Here is a 20965-nt window from a genome sequence, read left to right as displayed (position 1 = left end):
CTCAAGACCAAAAAAAAAAAAAAAAAAACTTCTTAGAAGATCTCAAAAAGGATTTTTAAAATGAAATAAAAGAGGTAGAAGAAAAATTGGGAAAAGAAATTACAAATATGTGGGAATGAGAGACAACAGCTTGGAAAAGGACTAAAGAAAACAAATCCTTAAAAAAAAAAAGGAGAGTTAGTCAAATAGAAAAAGAAATACAAAAGATAACTAAAAAATACATACCTTAAAATCTAGAATTGGGAAAGAACATTTTTTCACGTGACTGAAAATGATTTTAATTTCTTCATCTGAAAATTGTCTGTTCATATCCTTGGACCACTTATCAACTAAAGAATGGCTTGTAGTCTTATAAATTTGAGTCAATTCTCTTTATGTTTTAGAAATTTAGAAATGAGGTTTTTATCAGAACCCTTTGGATATAAAACATTTTCCCACTTTTCTGCACCCATTTATACAAACAAAATAAATGCAGCCAAGATTAGAATTCTTCTTTGGCTATAAATTCCTTCCTCCTGAGATGGTAGATTTAAGAGGTATACAATCCCTTATTCTCCTAATTTGCTTATAATATCATCCTTTATGTCTAAATCATGAGCCCATTTTGATCTTATTTTGGTATAGGGTGTTAAATGTTGGTCAATGGCTAATTTTTGTTATATTATTTTCAAATTTTCCAAACAATTTTTGCCAAATAGTAAGTTCTTATCCCGGAAGCTGGAATCTTTGGGTTTATCAAACACTAGATTACTCTAGTCTTTAACTTTAGTCCTTGTGTATTGTGAACCTAATCTATTCCACTGATCAACTACTCAATTTTTTTACTTTTTTATTTTTTTTATTTTTGCAGTACCAAATAGTCTGGTACAGCTAGGCCACCTTCATTAGCTTTTTTTGAATCCTTGAAATTCTTGACTTTTTGTTCTTCTAGATGAATTTTGTTATTATCTTTTCTAACTCGGTAAAGTAATTACTTGGCATTTTAATTGATGTGGCATTAAATATGTAGGTTAATTTAGGTAAAATTGCCATTTTTATTATATTAGCTCAGACTACCCATCAGCATTTGATATTCTTCCAATTATTTAAATTTAACTTTATTTGTGTAAAAATTGTATTAGAATTGTGTTCATATAATTCCTGATTTTGTCTTGGTAGACTCCCAAACATTTTACATTTCTACATTTTTTTAAAATTTTTATTTAATAGCCTTTTATTTACAGGTTATATGCATGGGTAACTTTACAGCATTAACAATTGCCAAACCTCTTGTTCCAATTTTTCACCTCTTACCCCCCACCCCCTCCCCCAGATGGCAGGATAACCAGTAGATGTTAAATATATTAAAATATAAATTAGATACACAATAAGTATACATGACCAAACTGTTATTTTGCTGTACAAAAAGAATCAGACTCTGACATATTGTACAATTAGCTTGTGAAGGAAATAAAAAATGCAGGTGGGCATAAATATAGGGATTGGGAATTCAATGTAGTGGTTTTTAGTCATCACCCAGAGTTCTTTCTCTGGGCGTTCTACAATTATTTTAAATGAAATTTCTCTTTGTATCTCTGACTGCTGGACTTTGGTGGAAACATATAGAAATGCCACTGATATATGTGGATTTATTTTGTATCCTGAAACTTTGCTAAAGTTGTCAATTGTTTCTAGTAGTATTTTGGTTGATTCTCTAGGAATTATGCTAATACTTTTCCTAATATTGAACCAACTCTGCATTCCTGTTATAAATTCTACTTGGTCATGGTGTATTATCTGAGGATGACTTGCTGTAATCTCTTTGCTAATATTTCATTTAAGATGTTTGGATCAATATTTATCAGGGAAATTGGTCTATAATTTTCTTTCTCTATTTTCTGATTTAGGTATCAGTACCATGTCTGTATCATAAAAGGAATTTGGTAGGACTCTTTCTTTCCCTATTTTTTCATATAGTTTGCATATTGAAATGATAAATTTTGTTTTATGAGGTATTTTATGTTTTCTTCTATTTTTCTTTTCTTTTGGTTTTGTTTGACTGATTCTTGATGTCTCATTGAGTCATTCACTTCCTTTTGTTCAATTATAATTTTTAGTGAATTATTTTCTTTAGTTAACTTTTTTTAATCTGCTTTTGTATTTGGCCAATTGAACTTTTAAATGAATTGCTTTGTTCATTAGATTTTTTTTTCCATTTCAGAAATTCTGTTTTTCAAGGAGTTGTTTTCTTTTTTCCATTTTATCAAAACTATTCTATAAAGAGTGATTTTCTTCAAACAATTTCTGTGTTTCCTTTTCCAGAACTCTCATTTCCTTCCCCATTTTTCTTTCAATTCTCTTTTAAGATTCTTTTTTAATTTTTCCAAAAGAGTTTTGTGATATGGAAACTGATTTATATCACTCTTTGAGGCTTCATCTGGAGAAGTTTTGCATTTAATGTCCTCAGGGCTTGAGATCTATTCTTCCCTGTCTCCATAATAGCTATCTTTGGGCAGAGAACTTTTTGCCTTTTTTGCAATTTTTTTTATTCTTATTTTTCATTTTTAAATTTTGAGGTCTGGTCTTAGGGAAAAGGGGAGATTATCCTGAGTTTCCTCTACAGGCTGACAGGATATACTACCTTAGGGCTAGTGCCAGCTTTCTCCCCAAACTGGATGGTTGTGACCAAGTTCCACTTGTTATGCTGAGATTCAGACGTTTACTATTTGTTTCGCATATTTGTGTTGGAGGTCTCACAGTTAGTCTGCTGAGCCACTGGCTTCTAAACCAAAACAGAGTAGTTAGAAGTGCTGTATTTTGGCTCTTATTCTCACTCAATTCCCCACGTGGGGCTTCTCCACCCTAGGCTTTCCTGTGCTGAGCAGCACTGGGCCAGGTTCCCCACCTCAATACCCAATTGAGACAGACCTTTCCTGAAGTCCTTCCAAGACATCTTCTGCTGGAAATTTGTTACACTCCAAGTATCTGTGGGTTTTGTTACTCCAAAATCCATTCAGAAGCTTGATCTGGTATTGATTCTGAGGGAATCCAGGAAGAGCTCAGGCAAGGTCCTGTCTACTCTCAGCCATCTTGGTTCCTCCCCAATCAAGGCAGAAATATTAAAGCATTTTATTCAGATCATGATACAATAAAAATCATATACCATAAAGGGCCATGAAAAGATAGACTAAAAATTAATTGAAAACTAAAAAATTTAATCCTAAAGAATAATGGGTCAAATAACAAATATTAGAAACAATTAACAATTTCATACAAGAGAATGAGACAACATACAAGAATATGAGACAACATACTAAAATTTATGGAATGCAATGAAAACAGTCCTTAGGGAAAGTTTCATATCTCTAAATGCTTCTCTAATAAAATAGAGATAGAGAAAATTAATTTGTTGAGCATGCAACTAAAAAAAGCTAAAAAAAGAACAAATTAAAAATCCCCTAATTAAATACCAGATTAAAAATTCTGAAAATCAAAGGTGAGATTAATAAAGTTGAAAGTTAAAACACTATTGAACTAATAAATAAAATTAAGACCTGGGTTTCTTTTTATTTTGTTTTTTGTTCAGGCAATTGGGATTAAGTGACATGCCAAGGATCAGCCAGCTAATAAGCACTAAGTATCTGAGGCCAGATTAAGAGCTATTTTTATAGTGGGGGAGGGAGGGCGGGAGGGAGAGGAAGCCAATTTAATAGGAAAAAAGAAAAAAATGAAATTACTATTATCAAAAACAAAAAGGGTGAATTCACTACCACTATAGAGTAAATAATAATGGTAATTAAGACTTATTTTACCCAACTTTATGCCAATAAATCTGAGAATCTAAGTGAAATGTATAGTTACAAAAATATGAATTGTCCAGATTAATATTAGAAGAAATAAAATACTTAAATAACCTAATTTTAGAAAAAGAAATGGAACAAATCACCAATGATTTATTTCCCTAAATAAAAGATCTCCAGGGCCAGATGTATTCACAAGTGAATTCTACTGGAGCAGCTAGATGGTATAGTGGATCGAGCACTGACATTGGAATCAGGAAGACATGAGTTCAAATCTGGCCTCAGAAACTTAACACTTCTTAGCTGTGTGACCCTGGTCAAGTCACTTAACTCTAATTGCCTCTCAAAACGAACACACAAAAAAGTGAATTATATCAAACCTGTAAAAAGCAGTTATTTCCAATACTATACAAACTATTGGGGGGAAGGGAGGGGAATAGGTAAAGGAGTCCTATCAAATCCTTTTTCTGATATAAATATCATGTTGATACCTAAACCAGGAAGGACAAAACAGTAAAAAGAATTATAGATCATTCTCCTTATTAAATATTAATGCAAAAATTTTAAATAATATAATAGCAAAGAGATCACAGCAATTTGTCACCAGGAAAATGCATTATAAACACATGGAATTTATAGCAGGAATGAAGAACTAGTTTAATAATAGAAAAACTATCTGAGTAATGGATCCTATCAACAACAAAACTGACAGAAATCATATGATTATCTCAATAGATGCAGAAATTGTTTTTTGACAAAATACAGCACTTATTTCTATTTTTAAAAACAACAACTAGAACATAGGAATAAATGGAATTTTCCTTAAAATATTAAGCAAAATCTATCTAAAACCATCAGCAAACATTTTATGGGGATAAACTAGAAGCCTTCCCAATAAAATCAAGTGTGAAACAAGGATGTCTATTATCACCAAAATTATTCAATATTGTACTACAAATATTAGCTTTAGCAATAAGAGAAGAAAAAGAAATTCAAATAGTTAGAAAGGCAATAGGGAAGCAAAACTATCACACTTTGTAGATGATATGATGAAATTCCTAGAAAATTAACAATTTTAACAAAGTTAAAAATCCACACAGATCATTAACATTTCTCCCTCTCTCTATATGTAGATATGTTTATCTATAATTATAATATCTATAATATCTATATATATATATAGAGAGAGAGGTAGATATAGATATATATGCATGTATTACTATCAGCAAGAGATAGAAAAATTCTATTTAAAATAATTTTAGATAATATAAAATATTTGGGAGTCCATCTACCAAGACAAATCCAGGAACTATATGAACTCAATACAAAACATTTTTTCATACAAATAAAGTCAGGTCTAAATAATTGGAAAATATCAATTGCCCAAGGATAGGTCAAGCTAACATAGTAAGAAAAATAATTCTATTTAGAAATAATCTACTTATACCAATCAAACTGTAAAAAACATTTTATGGTGGTAGAAAAATAACATCAAAATTCATATGGAAGAACAAAAAATCAAGAATATCAAAGCAAGTAAAGAAAAAAAAAAAAAGCAAAGGTACATGACCTAGCTATACCAGATCTAAAACTATGCTATAAAGTGACAGTCATCCTTACACGAACTGATGCTGAGTGAAATGAGCAGGACCAGGAGATCATTATATACTTCAACAACAATACTATATGATGACCAGTTCTGATGGACCTAGCCATCCTCAGCAATGAGATCAACCAAATCATTTCCAATGGAGCAGTAATGAACTGAACCAGCTATGCCCAGAGAAAGAACTCTGGGAGGTAACTAAAAACCATTACATTGAATTCCCAATTCCTATATTTATGCCCACCTGCATTTTTTATTTCCTTCACAAGCTAATTGTGCAATATTTCAGAGTCTGATTCTTTTTGTACAGCAAAATAACGGTTTGGTCATGTATACTTATTGTGTATCTAATTTATATTTTAATATATTTAACATCTACTGGTCATCCTGCCATCTGGGGGAGGGGATGGGGGGGTAAGAGGTGAAAAATTGGAACAAGAGGTTTGGCAATTGTTAATGCTGTAAAGTTACCCATGCATATAACCTGTAAATAAAAGGCTATTAAATAAAATAAAATAAAAATAAAAAAAAATAAAGTGACAGTCATCAAAACTAGTTGGTAGTAGCTAAGACATGTAGTGGATCAGTGGGCTACATTAAATACCCAAGACACAGTAAATAATGATTGTAGTAAATATAAAGACTAAGTTCTGACATATGAACTCAATATTTGACATAAATTACTGAGAAAACTAGAAAATAGTACAGCAAAAACTAAGTATTAAACAATATCTCATACTGTATACCAAGATAAGGCCAAGATGGCTATATGATTTAGATATAAATGGTAATACTATAGGCAAATTAAAAGAGCAATGAATAGTTTATCTATCAGATCTATAGAGAAGGAAAGAATTTATGACCAAATAGAAGATAGAGGACACTATTAAATGTAAAATGAATAATTCTTATTACATTAAATTAAAAAGGTTTTGAAGAAATAAGGCCAGTGAAAACATGACTAGAAGGGAAGCAGAAAGCTATGAAACAATTTTTACAGTGAGTGTTTTTGATAAAGGTCTTATTTCTCAAATATATAGGGAACTGAGTTAAATATGTAAGAGTACAACTCATTCCCCAATTGATAAATGATCAAATGATATGAGCAGGCAGTTTCCAGATGAAGAAAATAAAGCCATATATAGGCATGTTTTTTTTTTTTAAATTCTCTACATCACTATGAAGTATAGAAATACAAATTAAAACAACTCTAAAGAATTAACTCTAATTTATAAAAAAATCAAGCCATTCTCCAATTGAAAAATGGTCAAAGGATATGAACAGACCATTCTCAGATGAAGAAATTGAAACTATTTCTAGTCATATGAAAAGATGCTCCAAGTCATTATTAATCAGAGAAATGCAAATTAAGACAACTCTAAGATACCACTACATACCTGTCAGATTGGCTAAGATGACAGGAAAAATTAATGATGATTGTTGGAGGGGATACGGGAAAACTGGGACATTGATGCATTGTTGGTGGAGTTGTGAACGAATCCAACCATTCTGGAGAGTAGTTTGGAACAATGCTCAAAAAGTTATCAAACTGTGCATACCCTTTGATCCAGCAGTGTTACTACTGGGATTATATCCCAAAGAGATTATAAAGAAGGGAAAGGGACCTGTATGTGCACGAATGTTTGTGGCAGCCCTTTTTGTAGTGGCTAAAAACTGGAAACTGAATGGATGTCCATCAGTTGGAGAATGGCTGAATAAATTGTGGTATATGAATATTATGGAATATTACTGTTCTGTAAGAAATGACCAACAGGATGATTTCAGAAAGGCCTGGAGAGACTTACACGAACTGATGCTGAGTGAAATGAGCAGGACCAGGAGATCATTATATACTTCAACAACAATACTATATGATGACCAGTTCTGATGGACCAGGCCATCCTCAGCAACGAGATCAACCAAATCATTTCTAATGGAGCAGTAATGAACTGAACTAGCTATGCCCAGAAAAAGAACTCTGGGAGATGACTAAAAACCATTACATTGAATTCCCAATCCCTATATTTATGCCCACCTGCATTTTTGATTTCCTTCACAAGCTAATTGTACAATATTTCAGAGTCTGATTCTTTTTGTACAGCAAAATAACGTTTTGGTCAAGTATACTTATTGTGTATCTAATTTATATTTTAATATATTTAACATCTACTGGTCATCCTGCCATCTAGGGGAGGGGGTGGGGGGGTAAGAGGTAAAAAATTGGAACAAGAGGTTTGGCAATTGTTAATGCTGTAAAGTTACCCATGCATATATCCTGTAAATAAAAGGCTATTAAATAAAAACCAAAAAAAAAAAAACCTCTAAAGTACCATTTATAACCTATCGGATTGGCTAATATTACAGAAAATGAAAATGATAAGCATTGGAGAGGATGTGGGAAAATTGAAATAATCTATTCATTCTGAAGAGCAATTTAGAACTAGGCCCAAAGGGCTATAAAACAGTGCACACCCTTTGAACCAGCAAAATTATCACTAGGTCTGTATCCCAAATACATCATTATAAATGGAAAAGGACCGACATGTACAAAAATGTTTATAAAAACTCTCTTTGAGGTAGCAAAGAATTGGAAATTGAGGAGATACCCATCAATTAGGGAATGGTTGAATATGAATGTAATGGAATAATATTATTCTATGAGAAATGATGAGCAAGCTGACATCAGAAAAGCCTTAAAGGACTTACATGAAGTCATTCTGTGTGAAAGGAGCCGAACCAGGAGAAAACCATACAGTTTTTCTTCGCTATATATGTATTTAATAAGGGAAAGGGTTTTTCTATCTGTTTGAGAGGGAGAGTTATAAGTTGGGGAGGGAGAAAAGATGATTTTTTGTTTATTGAAAATATGTTTTTTTTAACTATATGAAAATTTTTTGTTCAACCCCAAAATGTGTGTCCTTGAACTATAATAAGTGATGGATCCAGTAAAAGCCAGGAAACACTATTGAACTAATGCAAAGAGAAGGAAGACCAATTTTCACAATGACAACAATAATTTGAAGGAAACAGTCTTGAAAGCCTTAAGAGCTCAGGTCGGAGCAATACCCCATAGAGGCTCCAGGTGACATAGACTGAAGTGCTTCCCATCTCGTAGCAAAGAGGTGATGGCCTCAAGTCAGGGAATGAGGCACATGTTTCAATCATAGCCCAAAAACACAGGATTTCTAGTTATGAAGGTAAAGAAGTATTTGGTTCAAGTCTGTGTGACTGATAGGGAATGATAGTGATATCAAAAAAAGCAAGAAATGAGCATCAATGAAACATTTTTCTAAAAAACACAACAAGATTTTCAAAAAGGTATAGAAATAAGCTAGACAGTCCTCTCATATTTAATTTAACATACACTTCACAAAATGAAAAAGCCTGGAAGAAGAACTCATAATTTTATCTCTGGTCACTTTTTCTGGGTTTAAAAGTTCTCTTAAAACTAAGACAACTTTAAAGTACCACTTCACACCTCTCAGATTGGCTAAGATGGCCAGAAAAGATGATGATAAATGTTGGAAAGGATGTGAGAAAACCAGGACACTAATGCATTGTGCATACTCTTTGATCCAGCAGTGTCACTACTGGGTCTGTATCCCAAAAAGAACATGAGTGAGGGGAAAGGACCCCCATGTGCAAAAATATTTGTAGCAGAATTTCTGGAAGTTTGAGTATTTCTTCTGGAGGATAAATATAAATTATTTTGATACTGATGATTTGAAGTTGAAATGCGTAGAAAACACTGAATTGGGTAAAGCCGGCTATATAGAATCAAGTTGATGTGTGTAATTGTGGCATAGGTGTTGAAGAGATATTAAGCTCTAGCCTTGTTTGTAGTTGCAAGGAACTGGAAATTGAATGGATACCCATCAGTTGGGTAATAAGCTGAATAAGTTATGGTGTATGAATGTAATAGAATAGTATTATTCTATAAGAAATGATGAGCAGGCTGGTTTCAGAAAAATCTGTAAAGACATATATGAACTGATGCTAAGTGAAGTGAGCATAACCGAGGTACATAGTGATGATCAACTATGATGAACTTGGCTCTTTTCAATGAGGAGATGATTCAAGGCAGTTCCAATAGACCTGGGATGGAAGGTACCATCCACACCTAGAGAAAGAACTATAGAGACTGAATTTGGATCAAAAGAAAGTAAGTTTACCTTTTTTATTGTTTGTTTGCTTGATTTTTTTCATTTCTACTATTTTTTTCCTTTTGTTCTGATTTTTTTTTTGCACAACATGATGAATATAGAATTATGTTTAGAAGAATTGCTTATGTTTAACCTATAGCAGATTGCTTGCTGTCTTAGGGAGGGGAGAGAGGGAAGAAGGGGAAAATTTGAAACAAGGTTTTGCAAAGGTGAATATTGAAAATTATCTTTGCATGTATTTGGAGAAAATAAAATATGATTAAAATAAAAAAAAATAATGTCTTCTTGCAGGAAGTGATCACAAGCTGAATCTTTAAGGGTAATTGAGCTCCTCAGAGATAAGAGTTGAGGAGATGAGGGGGTGAGATACATTACTTTGTGGGAGAGGAGAGAAAATGCACCAATTTTAAACATTTACCATCTTCCACAAATTCTATAATCTACAAACTCGTCCTTTTGTCACCACATTTGACATTGATGTCCACCTCTTTGAAATCCTCCCCTCCCTGGCCATCTGTGACACCTCCACATCTTCACTTTTTTCTTAGCAACTATTACTTACCTTTCTCCCAAGCTGACTCTTCTTCCTCTTCTCAATCTGAACATATCCATGACCCAAAGTGACCACCCTTTATTCTCCTTTCTGTATACTTTCCCTCAGACCACTTTTCACTCCCACCCTTTCATTTCTACCTCTCTACAAATGCCTTCTGAATCTTGATTTTGGCCCATCCTTTCTCATAGTCTCATTTCCTACATTTCCAGTTCCCTGCCAAACATCTGCACCTGGATGTTCTGAAGTACCTCAGTTTAAAGATATAAAATCTTCCTTCTAACTTCCTGGTTTCTATTAGTGGCACCACCATTCTTCCTTTCACCAGCTCCGAAAACTTGGAGTCATTTGGGACTCGGGTATCTTTCTTTCCCTTACCTCCCACAAACAAATCAGAAAACCTTACTGATTCTTTTTGTGCAGTGTCTCCTCTCTGGCCCAGCTTTTCCATTCATACCATGACCATCCAACTTAAACCTTTTAATCTTTAAATAGCCTTACCCACATCAATAAAGCAGTTTACAATACTCTACATTAGCTTGAGTCATTAATTTTGAAGCCTCAGTTTCCTTATCTGTAAGATGAGAGGTTGGCCTAGATGATCTGAAAAGGTACAAATGCTGCAGCTAAGATTCCTTCAGAAGAGAAAGGGACTGGGGAAAAGGGAGAAACCTTGGTCTCAGATATTGAGGTACAAAATGATACCAATGTGATCACCAATTCAAATAAACAGAATAGAACTGGGCCCCTCAGAAGGACTTCAAACATCTTTAGCTTCCTGGTTTCTTATATTTTTGCCTGTCTTCTTGGTTAATTCAGGTACTAAAAGTGGGAAAATGTGTTATCACATCAGATATATATATATATATATATATATATATATATATATATATATATATCTGCCAAATCAGAGCAGTCATAATGATTCATGCTTGAGCATCGCACTTCTAACTGGTCTCAGTGTTTAAAATCTTCTACTCTCCAAAGGACCCTGCTCACCCAATGATGCTGCATTGCTGTTTAGATAGAGCAACTTCTTTAGCTTAGAAATCAAGACCTTCTCCACTATTATTCCCATTTTCCTTTCTAGCCTTCTTTTCCAATTTTGCCCACATGAAGCCTCAGCTGAAGCCAAAGTCTATTGACAATCCCTTAGTTCCTCCTTGTGCTTGCTCATTTCTGTAGTTATTCTTCCACTGATATGGATCTTCTTCCTGTCATTGGGAACGTATCATTATCTTCTCAGTGACTTAAGCTTACAATCTCATTTGTTACCCTCACTCTCATCTGCCATATTGAATCTGTTGCCAATGTTTGGTACTTTTTACCTTTGTAGCATCTTGAATGTAACGCTTTTCCCCACCAATGGCTCCCTATCATCTCTTAGCATCAAATTTTAAAATTCTATTTGACCTTCAAAGCCCTTCCCACATTGGCCCCTACTATCTTTTCAATCTCTTTATCCCTGACTTCTCCCCTCCTGTGCTCATCTACTCTGGGATCCACTAACACTGCCTTCCCTGCAATCCATCCTATTAGACACTGCATCTTTCACATCTGGGCATTGCTTCTTTTTGTTCCCCACACCTGGAATTTTCTCCTTCCTCATCCCTGACTCTTGGCTTCACATTAACATATACATATGAGACATATTAAGTGCTTAATAACAGTTTGACCAATTTCTGACTGGCAAGTTACTTAAAAATAGTGTAGTTTAGATGATTGTCCACATGGAGGCAGCAGCTACTCAGTGTACCCATGGATGACACTAGGGTACTCTGGAGTCGTCAGTTGGGTTAAACACTCATCACCCTGCTAGAACTGAAAGATTCCACTCTCCTTGGGTTTCCCTAATTCAGACCCTGACAGACTGTCTCTGGAAGGCCCCTTCTCTTTTGCCTAACCCTGAAGAATGTTGTTACACGTGACATACTATCCCACAGGAGGCACTGCAGGTGACAAAGCTTAAGGGTGGTTCAGATTTCTAGAAGATGGCTCTAGAGCAAGTCAGAACCCTAAAGAAGCTATGACTTGCACTGTCAGGTGCCAGACCAGACAGCAGAGGAATTAATATAGATTGTGCCAGGGGGCCTATTCTCTGCTCCCTTATAAAGTTACATTCTGAAAGAGGATTGTGTCCCATCCCAGAGGGCTCCCTTCCCTGCCCAGGAAAAAGAATCTCACATTGCTTTTGTGTATTGGTAGAGGCCCCTTAATCCAGAATGGGGCTTCAGGAGCAGCAGCAGTGTAGAGACCCAAGAGAAGACATTGAAAGATGGAGGAAGGGTGCAGTCAGAAAGCACAAGCCCTGCCTGATACAGGGGAATGGGCTTTTGGGTCCCATTGAGTATATGCCTTTAACATTAACAAGGGATCATGAAGAGTAAAGAAAAGACAGCCTAGGGCAAATCGATCCCTTTGGTCTCTGTAGCCCAATGTCTGCTTCTAGCCTGCCTTCAAGGAATGGATGGGGATATTTTCCCCTACTCCACCATGATATTATTTATGAAAACCAAGGATGGTCCCAAACTCCAGCTTCACTTATGCCTTCAAAATTATATTTGGGGAATTAAATCAGGAAAGCCTACCCCTTCTTCCCACAATAACAGAACTTGAAATCTTTCCAGCAGCTTGGGCAGATTCTATGAAAGTGAAGAAAGAAGACCTAAAAATTTAGATGGTGGTGGGAGATATTGGCAGCTCTAACTATGGTACCTCCATATCAGAAATCTCCAGTGATTCTCTCTCTCCTCCAAGATCAAAAACAAAATCTTCTGCTTGGCCTTCAAGACCCCTCACAACTTGCCCCTTCCTATCTTTAGCCTTCTTATACTTTACATTCCTAAGGCGGGAGCCTGCTCTCCTGTGAAAACAGTCTTCTTATTCTCCCATCTTTAAATTTATCCTCTCCCCATTCTGGGCACTTTATCTGCTTTCTTGCTCAGAACATTTTTCCTTCTCACCTCTACCTCCTAACTTCCCAGGTGAACTTCAAATATCAGCTCAAATCCCTCATTCCCCTCCCTTCCTGATCCCCTTTGATAATTAGTACCTTCCTTCTGCTAATTATGTCCCATTCATCCTATTTATATCATAAATTTATATCAAAAAACAACTTTGTTTGCATGTTGACTCCCTCATTATATTGATCTCTTGAGAGCAAGTAGTTTTTTTTTGTTTGTTTTCTTTCTATCATTAGCATTAGCATATTGCCTGGCAGTTAATAGGTATTTGGTAACATTATTAATAAACTTATTGGAGCCTTCACACATTGGGAAGAGGCCAAGGGAGGGGGCTATAGGAGGGAGAGTTTAAGAAGTTGCTGAACCTGAGGATATGGGGAAAATGAAGCAAGAGCCAAAGGAAGAGTTTATTAGGAGGGGAGCTTCCCCTACTGCCCAACTACTTAGGTCCATCCTGTCCCAAGTGCTTCCTTTGGTCTGGGCCTAGAGAAAAGTGGGTTCCTCTTGGGTCCCCATCTGGACTCCCTGGGAAACTGTTACTCTGTACTTACTTGGGGTGTTTCTGCCTGCAGCCACCTGGGGATTCAGCACCAGCAGGGTCACAGCCAGAACTTCTGTCCAGATGCCCTTGAAGAGCAAGACACACACCATCCTGGAGACAAGACGAGGCTCAGGTATCCTGAGAAATATAACAGTCAGGACGGGCTTTGCTTCATGGGAACTTCTCCCCCTACTTCTCCCAGACTAAGAATGTGCAGACTCTCTTGTCTGCCCAAGGACTGGGCAACCTCAGAAATGAAAGAACTAGTTAGCACTAGGAATGAAGTGCATCATTAGTTACCAGGCAGAGGTTCCTTTTAAAGGTCTCTTCAATACTTAAATGATTTTCTAGTGGGAAAAAATCACCAAAATCATAGAATGTCAGGGAAGGAAGATGCTCCAGAGATCATCTCTTGACCGCACCATTACAAGGAAGGGGTAGCTTATAAAGAGCCTTGAAGATCAAGTAGAAGATTTTGTATTTGATCCTAGAGGTGAGCAGGAGTCACTAGAGATTGTTGATTAGAGGATGACATGATCAGAGCTGCCAATATCTACCACACCATCTAAATTTTTATGACTTGCTGAACACCTTTATAGAATCTGTCCAAGCTGCTGGAAAGATTTTGGTTTGGCTATTATTGCAGGAGGAAGGGGCAGGCTTTCCTGGATTAATTTCCCAATCTTGACCTCCTGGTGGTCCCAGCCTTTCTTCTCTCACTCCCCACAGGCCCTAAAAGAATGTTCCTAAAGCACAGGGATGATTGTGTTGAGTCCCTATTTATGATCCTCTAGAGGCACCATTGCGGCTCTCAGGTCAAATACAGACTCCTCTGGTTGGCATTTAAAGCCTTTTCCAATTGTTCTTCACTATATCTTCTAAGGTTTATTCCAATAACACACACATATTTCCTTCACATACAACATTCCAATTCAAAGTGTCCGTTTGCTATCCCTGACACATAATATGCCATGTCCTATCTCTGTTCCTATGCAGAGGATGTTGCCCAAGCCTGAAATGTGCATATATATCTGTGCGTCTGTGTGTGTGTGTGTGTGTGTGTGTGTGTAGCATATATTGTCATGGACATGTTATCTGTCCTTATAGAATGTAAACTCCTTAAGGACAGGGACTGCTCAGTTTTCTCTTTAGTGAGTCAGTCAATAAGAGTTTAATAAGCACATATTTTGTGTCAGGCACTGTGATAACTCTGGGGAAACAAAAAAGGAAAAAGACAGTCCCAATTCTTCATCTAGCCAGCAAGTCTTTATTGAACCTCTCTGTCCTTAGGACTAAATCACAGTCATTCTCCACTTCCACCCACTTTGGCCATTGTACTTTCCAACTCTGAAACTTGTCTACCCTTAGAACCTGGGGCATGAAACCCACTGTGAGAGACAATTGAGATTCTGAACACATGAGACTGAGTCTTGAGCCTAGCTATGGAAATGCTGTATACAGGGTGATACTGCCTCAAACAGCTTAACCTCCCAATTCTTCAATGTACCCATTTCCTAGGACTTACTCCTCATCAGTCATGCACATCTTTCATCTTGCCATCACCTACAAAGGCACAATCTCCACATTAAAAATTTTTGAAATTCCATTTTTTAATCACAATCTAGTGACTTTTCACTCCTTCTGCCTTCCCGTACCCAGTCCTATTTTTCCTCTATATCATGATTTTCTGCTGCTTTCTCCCCAGGTTTCTCCCAGATCATTCTCACCTTTCCCTATTTTGACTTCTTGGTGAACCCGTTTGATACATTGCCCTTTTCTCTTGAACCTATAGAGAATGAGCATAGATTCTCATATTTTTATTGACTACAAATACAAAAAAGTATTATTCTAACCTCCTCACACAATGTTCTATAGAACATTAAGAATTATAAAATAATAACATAATAATGGTTTGTTCCAGGATCATTTTCCTCTGAATCATATCATAAAGAATAAGTATGGTTAGATGTTAATGATATAAAAGATGAAAGCTTAAGAATAATAATTATTATTTTAATATAATTTATATTGAAAATTCAGCAAATAGACTATACTTGAAGTAGATCATTTTTTCTCTTTTTTCTGTTTATTAAAAAAAATTTTAAAAAGAAAGGAAAGGAAAACAAAACAGAACAGAACACTGTCTTGTGGCCAGCAGAATATCAAGAAGGATTTAAAATATTTAACAAAAAATTTCCAGTTCAAGAAAGCATACATAATACTAGAAAAAATTATATTCGTGAGCGTCCATTTTTTCTTTACTTCCTTGTAGGTTATTCTTTTGTTCTCTACTGTGCACTTTTTAACCTTTATTTTTTATATGCTTTTTCATTCCTCCTATCTTCCCCAAGCAGGCTATACTTAAAGCACAGATATAATTAATAGATATATACATATAAATGCACATACACACACACACGTATACATATACATTCACACCCTTCCACAGACCCACACACATATACCAATATCTATATATACACATACACAGAGCTATATGTATAGATATTTATCTCTCTCTATATATAAATATATAGATATATATACAAACATTTAGTCAATCATATGTAAACATGAATCTAAAATAATATTAGTATGGCTGATATGTAATGTAGATTTCTCTCTTGATTGAATCTTTAAGTTTGACTTTGTCTAAGATCTATGATTGCTAACTGTACCTTTTTTCCCCTAAAATATTCAACTCCTGATCCTTATTGTAGTGTTTGTATATAGCTCTTCTTTTCTATCCCTACTAATGCTTCTACTTTAATTCTGTTTGTTAACTTGCCTTGCTATTACTTAACTTCCCCTCACCCATAGATCCCTCCCTTCACACTCTTTGATTCCTCCTTTGCCCATCCCTCTCCCTCTTATTTCTTTATAGGTTTTGTAAGGCTGTACCCTTTATGATATATATGTTGTGTTGCCTATTTATCTGGATGTGAGGAGGTTTTCAGAAATTCAAAGTCCTCCTTGCTCCTAGAAAGCCTCTGTGTGGAGGTAAGTGCAAGGGATAATGTTGTAAATAAGTTTTTTTCAAAATAAAAAAAAAAAAGAAAGCCTCTGTGTGTATTCTTTCTCTGCACCTCATTTGTATAAATCTCTCTCTTGAGTTACCCAATTATTGATGTCAATCTTAAATATATGGTACATATTTCCATGTAAAAAATAAACAATTTATTCATGTTAAGTTCCTCAAAATTAATCTTAAATATTGGCTCATATGCATTAAAATTTCTATTGAATTTGGTTGAAAGGAAGTCCTGAAAATCTGCAAGTTCATTGAATGTTCATTTTTTTTTCATTCAATACTGTGGATAATTTTGCTGGGTATGATGATATTTTTGGTCACAGGGCTACTTTTTTATTGCTGACATATATGATTCTAGGACCCATGTTCTTTTATTGTGGCTGCTGATACGTGCTATACAATTCTAATTATAGTTGTAGCATATTTGAATTTTTTTCTTGTTTCTTGCAAAATTTTCTCTTTGATCTGGCAATTTTGAAATTTGGCAATAATATTCCTATATGTTTTCCACAAAGGGATCTCTTTGAAGTAATGACTGGTGGATTTTTTTTTTTCTATTTCTACTTTCCCTTCCTGTTCTATCACTTTAGGATAATTTTTTTTGCATTATTTCCTGCATTATTGTATCAAGGTTATTTTTTTGCTCAAACCTTCCAGATAGTCCAATTATTTTTATATTTTTCTCTTCTTGATTTTTTCTCCAGATGTTTTGTTTTTCTAATATTTCACATTCTGTTATATTTTTTTCATTCTTTATATTCTGCTTTGTTATTTCTTGGTCTCATATCTTTACTGTTTTCCATTTGCCCAATTCTAATTTTCTTTTTTTCATTAAAGGTTTTTATTTAAACATATGCATAAGTAATTTTTCAACATTGACCCTTGCAAAGCCTTCTGTTCCAAATTATCCCCTTCTTCCCCCAACCCCTTCCTCTATATGGCAGGTAGACCAATACATGTTAAATGTGTTTAAATATATGTTAAATTCAATATATGAATACATATTTATACAGTTTTCTTACTGCACAAGAAAAATCGGATCAATAAGGAAGAGAATTGGGAAAGAAAACAAAATGCAAGCAAACAACAACAGAAAGAATGAGAATGCTATGTTGTGGTCCACATTGAGCTCCCAGGGTCCTCTCTTTGGGTGTAGATGGCTCTTTTTATCACTGAACAATTGAAACTGGTTTGAATCATCTCACTGTTGAAGAGAGCCATGTCCATCAGAACCCAATTCTAATTTTCAAAATTACTTTTGTCTTTAAGAATCTGTATCTGGGGGCAACTAGCTGGTGCACTAGATAGAGCACCAGCCCTGAAGTCAGGAGGACCTGAGTTCAAATCTAGCCTCAGATACTTAACCCATCCTAGCTGTGTGACCCTGGGCAAGTCACTAACCTCCAAATGCCTCAGGAATAAAATAATAATAATAATAATAAAGAATCTGTATTTCTTTTTCTAGTTCAATAACTTTTTTTCCATTATCTTCTTATTTTTCTTGGATGGTTTTTGTTTTATTTTGTTTTTGCAATGTGTGTGTCAACCTCATTACTAATGTGTATATTATAGAAAGTATATCACCAATTTGGACGGTGTGGTACTAGCAGATTCACAGTTAGGGCAATAGTAACAGCTCACAGAATGGAAAGAGAACAAGTTAGTATACAAGATTAAAGGCTGTTCCATAAACAAAACCAATAAAACTAAAACATGAGACAAACAATAATGGGGACATTATAGCCAGTTTCATAGGTAACTCATTTCTTCTATATATACATATACATATATATATATATGCATATATATATATGTATATGTACATAGGTATGTGGATTTATATGTATATATCACATCCATAGGTATGTAATCATTTGTATATATGAACTGATATAATATATTGATATATTACTGTAATATATTGATATGAACATATATAATATATTGAACTGATTAAATTTATAGGAATCATTCATTCCCTAAATAATAAATGTCAAAATATATGAAGTTTTATTTTTTCTATTCTCAAATTATTTTTGTTGTATTTAATTTATTTAATATTTTTCCCCAATTACATTCAAAACAAAAAAATTTACACTTGTTTTTCATATTTTTGAGTTCAACATTCTCTTCCTTATTCCCACCCAATTAAGAAACCACTTATGAATTTACACAAAAAATTTCCCTAAAAGTCAAATTGAGGGAAAACATATAGATCTTTCACCCTAAATGAAAATAAAAACCCTCAAGAAAAATTAAGGTTAAAAAAAAAAGGAGATGATGCTTTAATCTGTATTCAATCAAAATCAGTTCCTTCTCTGGGTATGGAATGGATTTTTCATCATAAGTCCTTCAGAGTAGTGATGGGTGATTTTACTGCTGAGAATAGTAAAATCATTTACAGCTGGTCATTCCAGAACTTTGCTATTTGTATACAGTATATTTCACTTTGCTCCTCCTGTGGCGGAATTTTCAGGTTTTTTTTTTTCCTTGAGAGCATCCTGCTCATCATTTCTTGTAGCCCTCCATGTTTGAGAAATAAGGCCTTATCAGAGAAGCTTGCTTCGCAATTCTTTTTACAATTACTATTACTAACTATATTTCCCCCCATTTATTTTTTCTCTCCTTTCACCCTGTCTCTTCTCAAAACTGTTTTGGTATTGATCATTCTCTCCCTCAATATCAATTCATTAATCTCTTTTTTCCTCTATTTTATTCATGTAACTATTTAGAGATATAAAATTTCCCCTAAGAACTACTTTAGCTGCATTCCCTAGGTTTTGGTATGTTGTCTCATTATTGTCATTCTCTTAGATGAAATTATTGATTGTTCCTATGGTTTGTTGTTTCACCCACTCATTCTTTAGAATTAGATTATTTAATTTCTAATTGGTTTTTAGTCTATCTTTCCCTGACCCCTTACTGAATATAATTTTTATTGTATTATGGTCTAGAAAGGAAGCATTTATTATTTCTGTCTTTCTGCATTTGATTGTGAGGTTTTTATGCTCTAATACATGGTCAAATTTTGTATAGATAGCATTACTGCCAAAAAAAAATGGTATATTCCTTTCTGCCTCTATTCAATTTTCTCCAGAGATCTATCATACCTAATTTTTTTAGGGTTCTATTAACATCCCTAGTTTCTTTGTTGTTTATTTTGTGGTTATATTTGCGTGATTCTGAGAGAGGAAGATTGAGGTCCTCCACTAATATAGTTTTGCTGTATATTCTTCTTATAATTGGCTTAATATCTTCTCTAAGACTGTAGATGCTCTACTACATGCATATATATTTAATATCTTTACTATTTCGTTGTTTATGGTACCCTTTAACAAGGTGTAGTTTCCTTATCTCTTTTAACTAGATCTATTGTTACTTTTGCTTTATCTGAGATCAGAATTGCTACCCCTGCTTTTTTTCCCCTTTGTCTAGGGTATAAAAAAAATTCTCCTTCAGCTTTTTAATCCTTGCTCTGTATGTATCTCTCACTTTCAAATGTGTTTCTTGTAAACAACATATTGTAGGATTGTGGTTTTTAATCCAGTCTATTTGCTATTTGCTTTCATTTTATGGGAGAGTTCATGCCATTCACATTTACAGTTATGATTATCAGTTCTGTATTTCCTCCCTTCTATTTTCTCCCCTGTATATACTTTTGTTCTCTCTTTCCATCCTGTCCCTCCTTAATAGTATTTTGTTTCTATGACACCCTGGAGGAAAGAGATTAGGGTTCAGAGGAGGACTATGAGTTAGAGACTATAGTTTGTAAGAAAAGAGGAAGATCATTAAATTGCTGAGGAAAGTTAAGTCATTTGATAATCCTTACAATATTGCTGTTACCTGTCTTCCCTTCTATCACTCCTCCTCCTTCTCTTACTTCTTTCTTCTAGTGTTTCTGACCTCTCTTCTATCCAGGCCCTACCTTTTTTCCCCTTTCTCTTCATAATTCCTTATAGGGTAATATAAATTTCTATACCCAACTGAGGGATTATGTCATTCCCTCTTTGAGCCAAAACTGATGAGATTAAGCTTCAGATAATGCTCATCCTTTTTCCTTCTTTCCCTCTGCTGTAATAAGTCTTTTGTGTCTCTTCATGTGACTTAATTTGTCCCATTTCATGTCCCTTTTCCTTTTCTTGCCTCTAAAGAGAAATTTTCAAAGAAAGAAATAAAGCTTTTGATAGTCATATAAAAATAACAGTAACAATTAGAGAATACAAATTAAAGCAAACATTGGGTTTCACTTCATACTCCTCTAGCTGAGAAAGATGGCCAAAGTGAAAAATACAAAAACATTGAAATGTCAATGGGAAAATGGGCATGCTA

General features: G+C 34.6%; 1 protein-coding gene across 1 annotated transcript in view; it reads right to left on the bottom strand.

Annotated features, from left to right (window-relative positions):
* Window positions 1–13840, bottom strand: part of LOC100918744 (H-2 class II histocompatibility antigen, E-S beta chain) — a 28177-nt gene extending 14337 nt beyond the window's left edge. The window contains exon 1 of the mRNA XM_031964850.1: window positions 13616–13840. Coding sequence (XP_031820710.1) covers window positions 13616–13715 — 100 coding nt within the window. The 5' untranslated portion in view covers window positions 13716–13840. The remainder of the gene's footprint in view (window positions 1–13615) is intronic.
* Between the last annotated feature and the right edge of the window lie 7125 nt (window positions 13841–20965).

Source organism: Sarcophilus harrisii, chromosome 4 (genome assembly GCF_902635505.1).
Source record: "Sarcophilus harrisii chromosome 4, mSarHar1.11, whole genome shotgun sequence".
NCBI classification, from domain to species: Eukaryota; Metazoa; Chordata; class Mammalia; order Dasyuromorphia; family Dasyuridae; genus Sarcophilus; species Sarcophilus harrisii.
This window is presented reverse-complemented; position numbering and strand designations above follow the sequence as displayed.